This window comes from Schistocerca americana, chromosome 4 (genome assembly GCF_021461395.2).
Source record: "Schistocerca americana isolate TAMUIC-IGC-003095 chromosome 4, iqSchAmer2.1, whole genome shotgun sequence".
Taxonomy (NCBI): domain Eukaryota; kingdom Metazoa; phylum Arthropoda; class Insecta; order Orthoptera; family Acrididae; genus Schistocerca; species Schistocerca americana.
In genome coordinates, this window is record NC_060122.1 from 774,832,368 (window position 1) to 774,846,705 (window position 14,338).

Sequence of the window (14,338 nt, forward strand, 5' to 3'; positions counted from 1 at the left end):
TGTCCCGCCAAGAACTGAAGGATGATTCCATAAATACACACAGGGTGTCCATAATTAAAGCTGCAGTTTCACAACATTGTCGAAAGAGAACCACTGCTCATAACGGCATCAAATTTGAACAACATATTACTGAGGCGGGAGGAAACATCATGAAATAAATAAATAAATAACTAAATAATGAAAATTTGACCAATTGATAGCACTTGTAAGCATCAAAGATGCACACCAACAGACAGACGGCACACAGCCTCCATTTGCATCCAAGACACCCAACATGACAGTCTCCATGAAGGATTGCACACTACTGGAAAGCTCTTTCACAAAAATAGTGACTGTGCACCAGTCACCCAGCAGAAGTTCCATACACTCAAAGGTAAGAAACAGGGCATTGGTCCAATATCTGCTAAGGGCCTGTAGAAGATGATTACAGAATTCAAGATGACAGGTTCTTTAGAAGTGCAATGTGGCAGAGGGAGGAAAGCAGTGACCTGATGTCTGTTGAAGATGTGGTCACAGTACTGCAGAAGAGATGAAGCAGTGATTTGCAAACATGTGGTGTATGAGGAATTGCCTGAATGCTGGACATGCCTGTGAGTACAGTGCATAAAATCCTACAAAATGTCCTGCACTGTATCCACAAAAAATCACATATGTTCAGGAGTTGCTTCCTGCTGACCTGCCAGCAAAACAAAAAACACTCGCTCTGGAATTTCTTGCTTGCATGGAAGAGGACAATGAATGGCAACGGGGCATTCTGTGGATGGACGAAGTCCATTTCCATCTCAATGTCAATACTCAAAATTGCAAACTATGGGCAACAGAAAATCCACACGCAAACCACATGGTACCACATCATTCTGCAAATGTGACCGTGTGGTGCAGGTTGACGGCATCATTTGTTGCGGGGCCATATTTTTTTGAGGAGATGAGTCCTGTGGGTCCTTTTACCTGTACCGTCACCGGTAAACACTAAGAGAGTCTTTTGCACACCAACATCATTCCAATCCTTGAACAGCATGGATGCATGGGTAATACCATTTTTATGCAAGATAGCACACCTCCACACATCGCATAGGCATTAAAGCAGCTACTACAGAGACATTTTCGAAATGCTAGAATTACCAGCCACCATTTGCCCCCAGTTAGGCTGTCCAGAGCACCTGATTTTAATCTGTGAGATTTCTGATTGTTGAGTTACCTGAAAGAAGCTATGTTCAGTGCTTCAACTGTGAACATAGTTGAATTGAAGGCACACACTCTGCAACGCATTCTGAACATGACCTCTGAGACACTTCAATCTGTTGTGGAACATGCTGTTTCTTGATTTCAAGAGTGGGCAGCATATTGGACAAGTTTTGCACCAGTCTCATGACAATTAGAAACCAATGTCATTTTGCTTTTTATGCTGTATTTGGGTCCAGGACAATTAAAACTGCTGTCATTTTGCTTTTCATGTGGTTTTTGGTCTCAGGACTATTAAAAGCAGATTATTCCCCAGATTATTCCCAACCAATATGGTATGACCTTGCCATGGTGGATGGGCTTACATTGTTAACTGTGCCACAACTGTTGACTGCCAACCTTGTGCAGTGATGTGCATTGAACAGCACACATGGTGTAATGTGCAACTCAAACCACAGTCATCATATTGCAATTCATCTGTCACCTGTACCCAAACCCACTACGTTAACATGCTTACAGCACTATCTATTGAAAAAAATTTAAATTTTAGTTTCTTTTTCCCATAAAGTTTACCCTTCCTCAATAACTTGCTGTTCAATTTGACGTCGTTTTTGAGCAGTGATTCTCTTTCTACAGCATTTTGAAACTGGAAGTTTATTTATGGACACCCTGTACATTAATACTAAAAATAACAAGTGGTCAGAAAGGGCAGCCAGTATTTATCTTCAGCCAGTGAAGTTCTAAGTACTGACAACAGAAACATATAAAAGTAGAGAAACCCATCTGGAATTGTTCGTTTCTTGTTGAGGTAGGAAAGAGGGAGAGGGTTGGGAAGGAGAGGCAGGTCACTCAGACCCCAAGCTGAGAGGGATTCGCCTGATTTAAGGACACCAAGATATAAAAGATATTTGTCTTCCTTTGCACACTACTGGAAGTTACACACATCAAAAAGTGAATGCTATTTACAAAACCTGTTATAACTGGATCGCACAGCAGTTAATCCAGGCATCACATCTCCTTATTTAACTCTGGTGGACATGAACAAACATTATAATGGAGCACAGGTTTGGATGATAACGAGCTGCCTGTTACCATGGAGTTTCTTACATGTGACATAAATGAATACAGTGGAAAATCCTGGATGGAATGTTGCAATATTATGAAAAGGATATTTGCTACTCACCATACAGCGCTAACGCTGAGTCGCAGATAGGCACAACAAAAAGACTGTCACAAAATAAGCTTTAGGCCAACTAGGCCTTTGTCAAAAATAGACAACACACACACACACACACACACACACACACACACACATATGCCCACAGTTTCTGGCAGTTGAAGCCAGAGACACTTTTTGTTGTGTCTATCTGCGACTCAGTGTCTCCACTATATGGTGAGTCGCAACTATCCTCTCCATAACATTGATGAATGAATACAATCAGTACAGGCGAGAAGGAAGGAAATTCAATCACATAACATTCCTAACCTTTTTCTGTCGTATTCTACAGCAGGCCTCATTCTAGATTATAGACTCCTGGTTGAAACAGTTGTACTTTGTAGTTGCAGCAGCTGCTATTTTGATTGTTCTGTTAAATATTTTGAATCACATTGCTTAGGCTGTCAACTGTATGGCAAGTTTAGTAAAAGTCCCACTGGACACTGATATATAAGACACATTATCAACCTACGTACCTGCTACTGTGTTCAAATGAGAAGCTGCAAGCTGCCGGGCAAACAATGGAAAATGCAAGACAGAAAACAACAATATGAAAAGGGTAAATTGCTACTCACCACATATAGAAGGTCCTGAGTGGCAGACAGGAACACTGAAGAAAGACTGTTAGATACTATTTAGCTGCCAGACTAAGTCCTTAGTCAGACACAGTTAAAACAAAACACACACACACACACACACACACACACACACACACACACACACACATACATATATTAGCAAATGCACGACTCACACATACATGGCCACTGTCATCTTCAGACACTACGGCCTTAGTGGCCGAAGACTACAGTCACAATATGCATGTGTGAGTTATGTATTTTGTTTGGTCTACATCTGATAAAACACTTACTGTGACAGCTAATAATATCTAGGAGCCTTTTTTCTGACATGCCCATCTGCCACTAAATGTCTATGCAGTGAGTAGCAATCTATCCTTTCCATACAGTTTTCTCATGCTTGAATATGTCGCCTTAGCATGTGATGAACATACCCATTTCCCAGTTTATGATGCCACGTTTATTTCATGTTTTTGCATAGAGTTTTATGTGGAAATAAATGTTGAGTGCTGTCCACAAAAGTGAGAATATGTTCAGAAAAAGAAACCTCAATAGTGTCCAGTGTGTGTAAATGCAACATCTATCAAGTCACATTTAAATATCAAAATTATTTCTGTTCTCTCTACAAACTCAACTATAGTGACAATTCCAACACAGGAGTTTGGAGTTAGTAAGCAAAAATGGTTAAAGAGGAAAGGAACAAGTCATTGATAAGGAAAGGGAGGTTGTTTACAGTTTGAAGCCCCATCAACTTTGAGGATACTGGAATTGTACTATTATTTTATTCATGGCCATAATTTTCAGGAACTGCAGTATTACTTTTTCAGAAGAAATTTTAGACATCAGCTGCAAATAAATTTTTATTATCTTTATCGGTTTTGACAAATTAATTTGTCACCGTGCAGACTGGACACTCATAATGGAGGTAATCGGCTACAGTCTCTTTGAATTAATCATCCGTACATTGCAAAAAAACTTCAATCAACACAGTGATTTGTGGACACCGTGATCTGTGATGAAAACTTCATGTAGCGCATGAGCGCACTACAGTTCTCATAACTCTAGATGGAAAACAATGCAGAAGTAACAAAAAATAAAAATATATAAGAAACTATCAGCCTCGATAGAGGCTGATAGTTCCTTATATATTAGATTATCACAAATTCTGAGTGTGCTGCAATGTTGAAAGTACAAAAATAAAAATGCTCATGAGGAAAATTTAAGTGCAAGAACATCTGTGAAAGAGACTGAAACACCTTTTATATTAATGCAAAAAAATGGTTCAAATGGCTCTGAGGACTATGGGACTTAACATCTCAAGTCCCCTAGAACTTAGAACTACTTAAACCTAACTAACCTAAGGACATGTGTGTGTTGGGGTTTATGGGCGCTCAACATCGAGGTCATCAGCGCCCCTAAGGACATCACACACATCCATGCCCGAGGCAGGATTCAAACCTGCGACCGTAGCAGTCCCGCAGTTCCAAACTGCAGCGCCTAGAACCGCACGGCCACCGCGGCCGGCTATTAATGCACAAAAGGTTTTTCATGATGAGAAATTTATCATAGTACGTAATATTACAAATGACAGTACTCAACGCATATAAGTGATTTCTTACAAAAACAATCAATTTTAGCCACTAGCTCCAAAATCTTGCAAACTTTAATTTTTTAATTCCTTTACATGTGCATCCTCCTGCCGCTCCTTGGTGAGTAAATTTTTTATCTATCCAATTAGATTAAGATATGTTGCAAAGACACATGCTGGCAAAGAAGAATACAAGATTTCACTTTGTGCATGGCTGCATGAATTTATTCAATCAATTTTTTTCCTCCAAAGCTATACTGTTAAAAGATAAAGTTTCTACTGGGCAAAATTGTCAGTCCTACAAAGTGCGTAACATTTTTAATATGACAAAAGAGTTCATGATGAATCATTGACTTTTCTCTTCTTTTCTTGTAAATGTTACACAATGTGTTGACTAAATAAGTTACTAAATTCACAATTTAAATATAAAAAACTATACCTTCATAATCTCTCGAACACCCTTGTAATCGACACCACCAATAATGCGACGAATTAAGCTGAAACACTCAACCCAAAAATCTCCAAGCTGATACTGCAGTTTCTCACAGCTTAATATGCATTCACAAACCATCCTATAAACAGAGTTCAGTGTATCAGTATTTTAGTATTGCAGTTTCAGAAAATTACACTACGAGATTTTGAAAGTTACTTAATTTATTGATTACTTTGTGGTCAAGATATTTACATTTCGAACACATTATACTGCATACATAAGCAACTGACAATTTTAGATTTCTGATTGTAACACTATAATTCATGTTGTTTGCAAGTACATAGATCATTTTATGTCTTCTAGTTTCATCCACATCACATACATAATAAAATAGACTGGAGTATACATCATTTTTAAAACATCAACAAAAATGAATAATTGTTTAAAATCAGCTGTGTCGCATATTTAAAATATGTAACGACTAACAGGCAGTAGAACAGAAGCCAGAACAAGTAAGTTCTTTTGAGAATACAAAGGCGATGTCGCAGGATGGGCATTGTCCGGAAATGTGACGTAGAATCACAAGGTATCACGTGAGATCACATGACAAAGCGCGAGGCACTACTCAAGCATTGGTGGTAACCTTATATGGTAATATATGAGGGCCGGAAGGGCGGTGGCCAGACGCCAACGTGGTAGGGGCTGACGCAGCCTATAAAGGCAGTAGCGGTGGCACCCTGAGGTTGAGTTCAGTTCTGACAATGGTCCAGGAGGGACTTCCATGCAAGTCAGGCCCGGGGCTTGGACTTGGGTAGTTTTGCTCTGGCTCTGAATTTGCCTCGTACCATCCTCCATAGGTGTAGTTACAAGTACAGGAATAGTGTGTCATTTATTCAGTTTTGCTCCAAACACACAACTAAAGATTGCAGTAATCCAAGCCTTGCTTGTTTGTTTGCATATTTCTGACCGAGTTCTGTAACTCCTTCAAAATATCCTGTTAGCCTTCTCCACGTCGCTAACTGGACAAACCATCCTCTCTTTCCTTATGTCATTAGGCATCTAGACCGCTCACTAGATGCAACATATAAACAAAAATTTGGTACCAGGTGTAGGGTTCTGTTCATCGTGGATTAGCGTGCAATTATCACGCCATGAGTTATAGGATCAGGTCACCTGCTTTGAAATATCAATCCTACTCAGCCTAATGTCACGCAAAACGACAGAACGGCTTTGGGAATTCCCTCTTGCACTACTTGGATAACCCATATGCAGGCCAGTGACAGAGCTAGGAGTTAAAGGAGCTCTCGAGGAGGAGGAGGAGGAGGAGGAGGAGGAGGAGGAGGAGAAGAAGAAGAAGCCAAGGAACAGGCGGTGCCAGAAGAAGAAAGTAGAAGAGGCCCAGACCAAATGGTGCAGCCTCAGTAGCAGATAGACAGTGCCTGAAGCAGAAAGAAGAAGAGTCCAGGACCAAGTGGTGCAGCCTCGGTAGCAGTAGACAGGCAGCACCTCGAGAAGACAGGAGACGAGACCGGGAGCAGCCCAGCAGAAGGACTGCACCTGGGAACACAGGAGTCGACCCATAAGGTGGCCAGGGGCAGTGCAGCCTCAACAACAGCCACAGCAGCAGATAAAACAGAGCCCAGGGTCGAAGCGGACATCCTGGAAGGTGGTCAGGGGCTCCCGACAGTGGCATGTGGTTGCAGATGGCATGTAAGGGTGATCCCGGGGCAGCATCAGTTGCAGAAGGCAGCACCAGTTCGTAGACACCGATGTGAGAGCAGCCAGCAGCAGCGGCAGCTGCAGAGGGCAGCGCGGGGTCACAGGCGACGTAGAGGCGGTGCAGCGGCACCAACAAAGATGGACAATGGTGTGGGCAACACATGGCACGGAGCAGGCTATGGCAGCGGCTGCGCATACAGATGCCTGACCTTGCAGTCAGTGGTGCAGAACAGCAGAAGGCACACATCAGCAGCAACAGCAGTGGTGACAATGGCCAGTGGCACAAGTTCAACACTTCATAGCAAACGATGCACAGAAGAAACGGCAGCAGTAAGAAATTCCATGGTGAGTTGAACAAAAATTAGCAGGCATGTCACGTGATGGTGATAATATTTCACACACAGGCACTGACGGACATGAGCAACCCATTAGGCAATTTGTTAATTTGTCAGGTGTGCTAAAATTAATACTCTAATCTTTCGATGGCACTAAGAACACTCTAAATGAGTTCCTTGATAAATGTAATTTAGCATTTGAACTTGCTGACCCAGAGCTGCACGATACTCTTTTGAAATTTTTTAAGACTAAAATAGTGGGCTCAGCACATAATAAGTTGTTATTCAGAGACCTAAGTGCCACATGGCAAGATGTGCGAGCCATATTAGTAGAAAACTATGGCAGCAAAAGGACACTTCACTACTATGCTTGTCAACTGTTTTCAAGTCGGCAAGAACATGGGAAAAGTATAGCACAATGTGGCTCAAGGTTGGATACAATGCAACACCACTTCAGGAAGCACACCGCAAACAGTTAACGCTAGCAGAGGCAATAGAGATCGATCTGATAGAGGAGAGCATGAAAGCCTCTTCCCGTGAAAAGATGATCACCCTAGGTGGTGGTGCCATGATGCAAAACGGAAAGAAGGCCTCAAAGTGCTTCAAGTGCAGGAAGCCGAGCCATATCAAACGAGATTGTCATAGCAATAAGATAATATGAAAAGTAGAGCCCATTGCACCAGGAAATTGCAAGGAAAATGATCAAGTGCCAGTGGTGAAACGCTCACAATGTAATTTGGCAAGTTGTAGGGGCCCATGTGTGCAGAATAAATCTGTAACATGCCAAAGAAAAGGTCATTATGCAAGAGACTGCCCAGAGGGCGCTTGCCATATGCAGAATTCATATAGGAAAGGTAAAAGCCAGGAAAACTAAGTAATGGGGTAAGAAAGCAGTCGTCTTAAGTCCTGCCCGGGAGAAGATATTAACAGTTGAACGCAAGAGCAAATATGAGTTTGTAGAACTGGACTGTGAGGAAGATATTAATCATCGCTTGAGGTTTCTCACTGATAGTGGGGCGCAGATAAGTCTAGTTAAGAAAAGTAGTCTGGAAAAGATAATGCAGCTGAACATATTAGGATGTGGGGAATCGCTAATACTGTTGCAATGACAGAAGACAAAGTAAACCTCGGATTACAGGTGGGAAGCGAAATGTGACTGAGGCATTGCTCCCATGTAATTGGGGAAGATGTTGATTTTCCTTTTGACGGGCTGGTGGGCTGAGATGTTTTCAAGGAAAATAGAGTCATAATCAATTATGCCACTGGAAGTCTGTGGATCCATAGTGAACGAATCGGAATGAAAATGGAGCGAGATGACGACAGAGTCAGTGGGTGAGCTCTGCAGAGTAACTTTGAAAGAGAGAGAAGGCTCTATCGACAAAGGCTTAAGGGCGAAGAAAGACACTTGTGGAAAGGCGAAAGTGAGTACTGACAAAAAGTCATTAGCAGTTGAAACACAACAGCAGCAGTCAACAGGGATTGCCAGCGAGAAGCAAAAAGGGCAGAACCCAAATGTTAACAGTGTATCACTGATAACAATTTGACCGCGAGAGGAACGGGTGTGTCGGATAAAAATAGAGTTGAGCGGAATGACGGAGGCTATCATTCTGAAACAGGAGAGCACAAAGGGCATGTATCTATCAGAGGCATTAGTAAAACTAGAATTGGTAGAATGTCTAATAAGTGTCCTGAACACTACGGAGAAGTGTGTGTCAGTAGAATGTCCACAGGTAGTAGCCGAAGCAGTTCCACGTCGGAAATTGTTAAGAGAATCCTTCAGAGTGAATCATGTAAGTAAAAGTAAGCCACAGTTGAAGATGAGAATAAGTGTCGTGAAGGAAAATATTCGAGTGAGCCATTTAAATGCCAAAGAAAGGGCAGCAATTATAGAGTTATGCACCATGTGCAGTGACATTTTCCATTTGCCGGGAGACAAATTGTTGTACACAGACAGTATCAGGTACGAAATTAAACTGCTGCCATAAGTGGAAGATACGATGATAAGTTCGTGACCCTACAGAATACAGCAATTACGAAAGGAGATACTCCAGTGTGAAATTGAGAAAATGTTAGAGGATGACACTGTAGTACGTAGCAAGAGTGGGTGGAGCTTTCCATTAATAATTTTGCCTAAAAAGAAAGATGCTAGTGGAATGCAAAAGTGGCAAACAGCTGCAGACTACAGGCGACTGAATGAGATCTCCCTAAATTCAAATTATCCATTACCAAGAATAAATGAAATCCCTGGTGGTCTTGGAAAGGTGAAGTACTCCTTGACCCTGGATGTAGCGAAGGGCTATTATCAGGTTTTATCAGATGAACAGGATCGAGAAAAGACGGCTTTCAGCATGCCGTATGGGCATTATGAGTACAAAAGAACGCCCATGGGACTCAAAACAGCTACAAGCTGTTCACCTACCTGGACAATGTGGTCATATCTGGTTCCTCCTCAGAAGAACACAATATGCGGCTGGCAGAGGTATTTGAAAGACTGAGACTTCACAATTTAAAATTACAGGTGGAAAAGTGTGAATTTTTGCCAACAAAAGTGTGCTACTTGGGCTATATTATATTGGCTGAGGGCTTGAGGCCAGACCCACAGAGGGTCAATGTAATAAAGAAGTACCCACAGCCCAGAACAACTAAGCAATTAAAGGCATTTCTAGGACTTGTGAGATACTACTGACATTTTATAAATGACTTCAGCAAAATCACGAAGCCAATACACAAATTATTAAAGAAAGAAGCGCCTTACACCTGGGGCGTTGAGCAAGAGAATGCTTTTCAGTATTTGAAGGAGAAGCTGATAAGACTGCCTATATTGCAGTATCTGGACTTTCATAATTACGACTGACACTAGCCAATCAAGCATCAGAGCTCTGCTGAGTCAGGGAAAAATTGGAAGTGACTTACCTATTGTGTACCATCGAGGACACTAAACAAGGTGGAAAGAGGGTACAGTACAACTGAAAGGGAGAATTATTTTAGACACTACGTACTTGGCAGAAAGTTCTTGATAAGTACTGGCCATAAATCTCCAAATCAGTAGGTAGTATACCAGATCCTTCATCCAGACTGATGAAGTTAAGGTTGAAGCAGGAGGAGAATGATTATCAAATCGTGTAAAGAGTGGCAAACGGAACAAGGTTGCAGACACGCTCTCGCGAATAAGACAGGTCAGGGTAGCAAGAGTGCGACCGGAAGGCAACAGTAGCCTAGGTCAGAATATGGCAGATGCGGAAGCCGTACTGCAGGCAGGGACTCACAGGCAAGCGAACACAGCAGGGCTGTTGACGCACACGAACAGCCAGCAGTCATGGGCGACAAGGACACAGGACACAAAACAGTTGAGCTGAGGACTATGAAACATTATATTCGGGAGTGTGAAAACTGTGTCAGTGATATAGAAAAGTATATCAGGACATGAGAGAGAGCTAAGTCTATAATGACAGAAGAAATAAATGAAGGTGGAAAAGCTGCAATATTAAAACAGTTTCACAATTTTTCCATCTTCCATTGGAGGACACCAGGGCATAGGAAGGATCTACGCGTGAATAAAGAAACACCATGTGTGGAATGGTATGAAGAAAAAGATATAGAGGAATACAGACGAAAGTGCAGAAGTTATCAAACAACAAGTTCACTCGGAAAAACACAAGGATGCCTCTAGAAATCATAAAAATACCTGAACATGTTTTCGAAAGGTGTGATATTGATATAGTAGGGCCATTAAATCAGACGGACAGTGGAAGCAAGTATATTCTAATGTTTCAAGATACGCTGACGAAGTGTATGGAAGCTGAACTGATTGACAGGCATGATGCCGATACAGCTGAACGCGTGCTAGTTGAGAAGATTATACTGAGGTATGGGATACCATCAGTATTGTTAAGTAATATGGGAAGTAATTTCATGAGTGAAACGATGAACAGAGTGAGTAAATTGCTGCATATTGAAAAGATTCAGACAACCAGCTACACCCCCAAACAAACATATCATCAGAAAGGGCGCACTGAACGTTAATGGAGATGTTGCGGCATTACATGAATAAAGCGCAGCCAAATTGGGACAGTTGGGTTCCATTTGCAGTTTTTGTATACAATACGAGACCGCACAATGCAACAGGATATACGCCACATGAGTTGTTCTTTGGAAGAACATGTAATATTCCAGGGATACTGTAGAAATATCCAGCTGGAATGAGGTTATAATTTTGACAATTATGTGGCAGAGCTAAAGGAGTGTATGCTTGAAATGCACTGGTGAGCGAGAGCGCATAATGTGCAATATAAAATAAAGAATATCGAATACAATGACAGAACACAAAATCTCAAGAAATTTCAATGTGGGGATAAGGTTCTGTTGTTTGATGAGAGTATACAAAAAAGCAGATCATGTAAGTTACACATGCAATGGCGAGGTCCATACACAGTAGTACGAACAAAGGGGCCTAATGTGGTAATCTGCCTGAAACGAAACATGCATCTTACAGTTCATGCAACAGATTGAAGGAGTTTTTCTAATTCCAGACGCCGATATCGTACTGCATCACCAGAGTTATCTTCCTGCTCACAGGGATTGAGCACACCAGACAAGAACCGTACACGCAAGTAATGAAGTTCCAGATGTCACCAGAACTGTATTACATTAACATGGAGCAAGCGAAAATTTACAGTGTAACTTGGAAAATTCTGAGTTATTTCAACTTGATGGAACTGAATGGAAAATTTGCGCACACTGAGGTTCTTGCGAGGTGGGAAATTATGTATTGTAAGGATATATTAGCTTTACTGAACATGAGTGCAACAGAGTGTAAAAGTGCAGAGTTTGCAGTAAATTGGCACATAGGTCAAAACTGAAAAGGTGCAGGGACTAATTGGGCAATTAGCACAGCATGAACTCTAGATGAAGATGGCACTACCTACTCCAAGGAGAAGGTAGATGTCTTAGAAGGAGAACAGAAACAGCTGCTCAGACTTTCGAAGGAGCGAGTGACTATAATTAAAGCTACCTCCACTAGTTTTAACCAAATGGTAAGCTCCTTAGTAAAAAATGAAGAGATTATCATGCATGGAATGAAACAATTAAGCCAACACATAGTAGAATTTGAGAATATTACTGACAAAGGGTTCCAGAAAGCAGTCATTTTGATCACTGTTAATGAGCAGTTAATACAACTCACAGGCATATTAAATGAGCTAGATTGGGGATACAATGTGTTAATATCAGCAATTGTTAACACTCAGAAAGGCATTCTGGAGCTGCACCCAATCAATCCAGTGCAGATTGTGAAGTACCTACCTACAACTGACAAAAGATGACATCATGGATAAGCAGTTCCCTGTTGCACTTACTGGCAACAGTGGTTATCAATTGATCAGAATTATTGATATGGATGTTTTCATAGTTGGAAACACCTTAAGTTATGTGTTGAGTATCCTGATAGTAGAGGACAACGTGTACAAACTCTACCAAATACTACCATTACCATCACAACTGGATGGAACGAGGCATTTATTTATACATATTGCCCCTGAGAAAGAGGTACTGCCAATTGATGATGCGAAACGGCAGTATGTGAAGTTAAATAACAAGCAGTTACAGTGTTAAACAGTAGCTCAGAGCCACAAAATATGTAAACAGGATTTCATTCTCTTGTTTATGTATGATCATGAGATATGTGAGGCGAAGATACTGCAACCAGTGCGAGAAGTTCTGAAGGATTGCGAGCAAAAGTTAATATTACTGAATGAAAGTCTGTGGACACCTCTAAGTAATAATGAATGACTGTTTATTGCCCTGGTGGATGAGGGTATTAGCGTCATCTGTCACGAAGGAAGACCCACAGATATTGTGCTCGGAGGTAGAGGGCAATTGTAATTTTTAGGTAAATGTCACGGATACAAGCTCAAATGGTGGTACAATCTGAACATATAATACAAAAAAATGTCCCTAGTAGTGACACTGTGCCAAACTTGGTACTGAAATAGAATGCTGCATAGTAAACAACAAATGCAAAAATACGAGTGAACTTAAGCTAAATTTCCCGATACAGCCTGTAATTAGGCAACTAAATGACCTAACTGCTGCAGGACAAAAGTTGGATGAGTTCCAGAGTGACATTGAGCATCAGAAGAGAAGTGTATTCAGCAATTTCTCGTTAAGTCAGGTTTCTTTCTGGAGTTTCATGGGCTCTGGTGTGGTAATAATAGGAATTATTTGTTGACTATGCAAGTACTGTAAATGTTGCAAGGACTGTTTTAAAGTTGTATTCAAAATAATAGGTGATGGCGGTTGCAGAAAAATGTGTATTAAAAATACGACCATAAATCAGTGTCCAGATAGAGATGTAGTAAGGTATCACCCTAGGAGGAGGACATCAGAAGACAATGAAGAGATAATTGATAGACCTGTAGTGCCTGCTGGACATGTGTGAAGTGATGTTACACGAAGTATCTGTCAAAGTGTTAAAACGAACAAACGCTGAAAAGGTTGACATAGTGTCATTGATAATGAATTTGACTGTAAATATGACTGTAAAGAAAAGTGTAATCATGATATGCAATGTCCCCTGTTGTAAAGTGAAATGTATGTATAACAATGTAACATTGATGTATTAAGTGTGAAATGTAAATGTGTTCTTTTATAGGAGAAAACTGATTTATACTTATCACTGTGGAAAACTACGCATTTATGTATGTTGGAGAAATATTGTAAAACATATGTGTACGCTTTCCATTACAAGGAGTGAATAAAACATGTAAGAAAGTGGTATAAAAATTTGTAGTTGCTGAGGACAGAATCTACAAATTTCTCCCTAAGGAGGGAGGTGTCGCATATTTAAAATATGGAACGCCTAACAGGCAGTAGAACAGAAGCCAGAATGAGTAAGTTCTTTCGAGAATACAAAGGCGACGTCACAGGATGGGTGTTGGCTGGAAATGCGACTCGGAATCACGAGGTATCACATGAGGTCACAAGACAAAGTGCAAGGCGCTACTCAAGCATTGGAGGTAACCTTATATGGTAACATACGAGGGCTGGAAGGGCAGTGGCCAGATGCCAATGTGGAAGGGGTCGACATTGCCATACAGGCGGTAGCAGCAGCACCCTGAGGGGAGTTCAGTTCTGACAGCGGTCCAGGAGAAACCTCCTTGCAAGTCAGGCCACGTGCTTGGACATGTGTAGTTTTGCTCTGGCTCTGTTCACATCTCTGAATTTGCCTCGTACCTCTCTCCATGGGTGTAGTTGCAAGAACAGGAATAGTGTGTCATTTATTCAGTTTTG

General features: G+C 41.2%; 1 protein-coding gene across 1 annotated transcript in view; it reads right to left on the reverse strand.

The window, feature by feature from the left end:
- The window catches only part of LOC124612408 (mediator of RNA polymerase II transcription subunit 23), a 191,425-nt gene that overhangs the window by 135,067 nt on the left and 42,020 nt on the right, over positions 1-14,338 (reverse strand). The window contains exon 3 of the mRNA XM_047140601.1: positions 5,004-5,136. Within this exon, the coding sequence (XP_046996557.1) occupies positions 5,004-5,136 (133 nt within the window). The remainder of the gene's footprint in view (positions 1-5,003; positions 5,137-14,338) is intronic.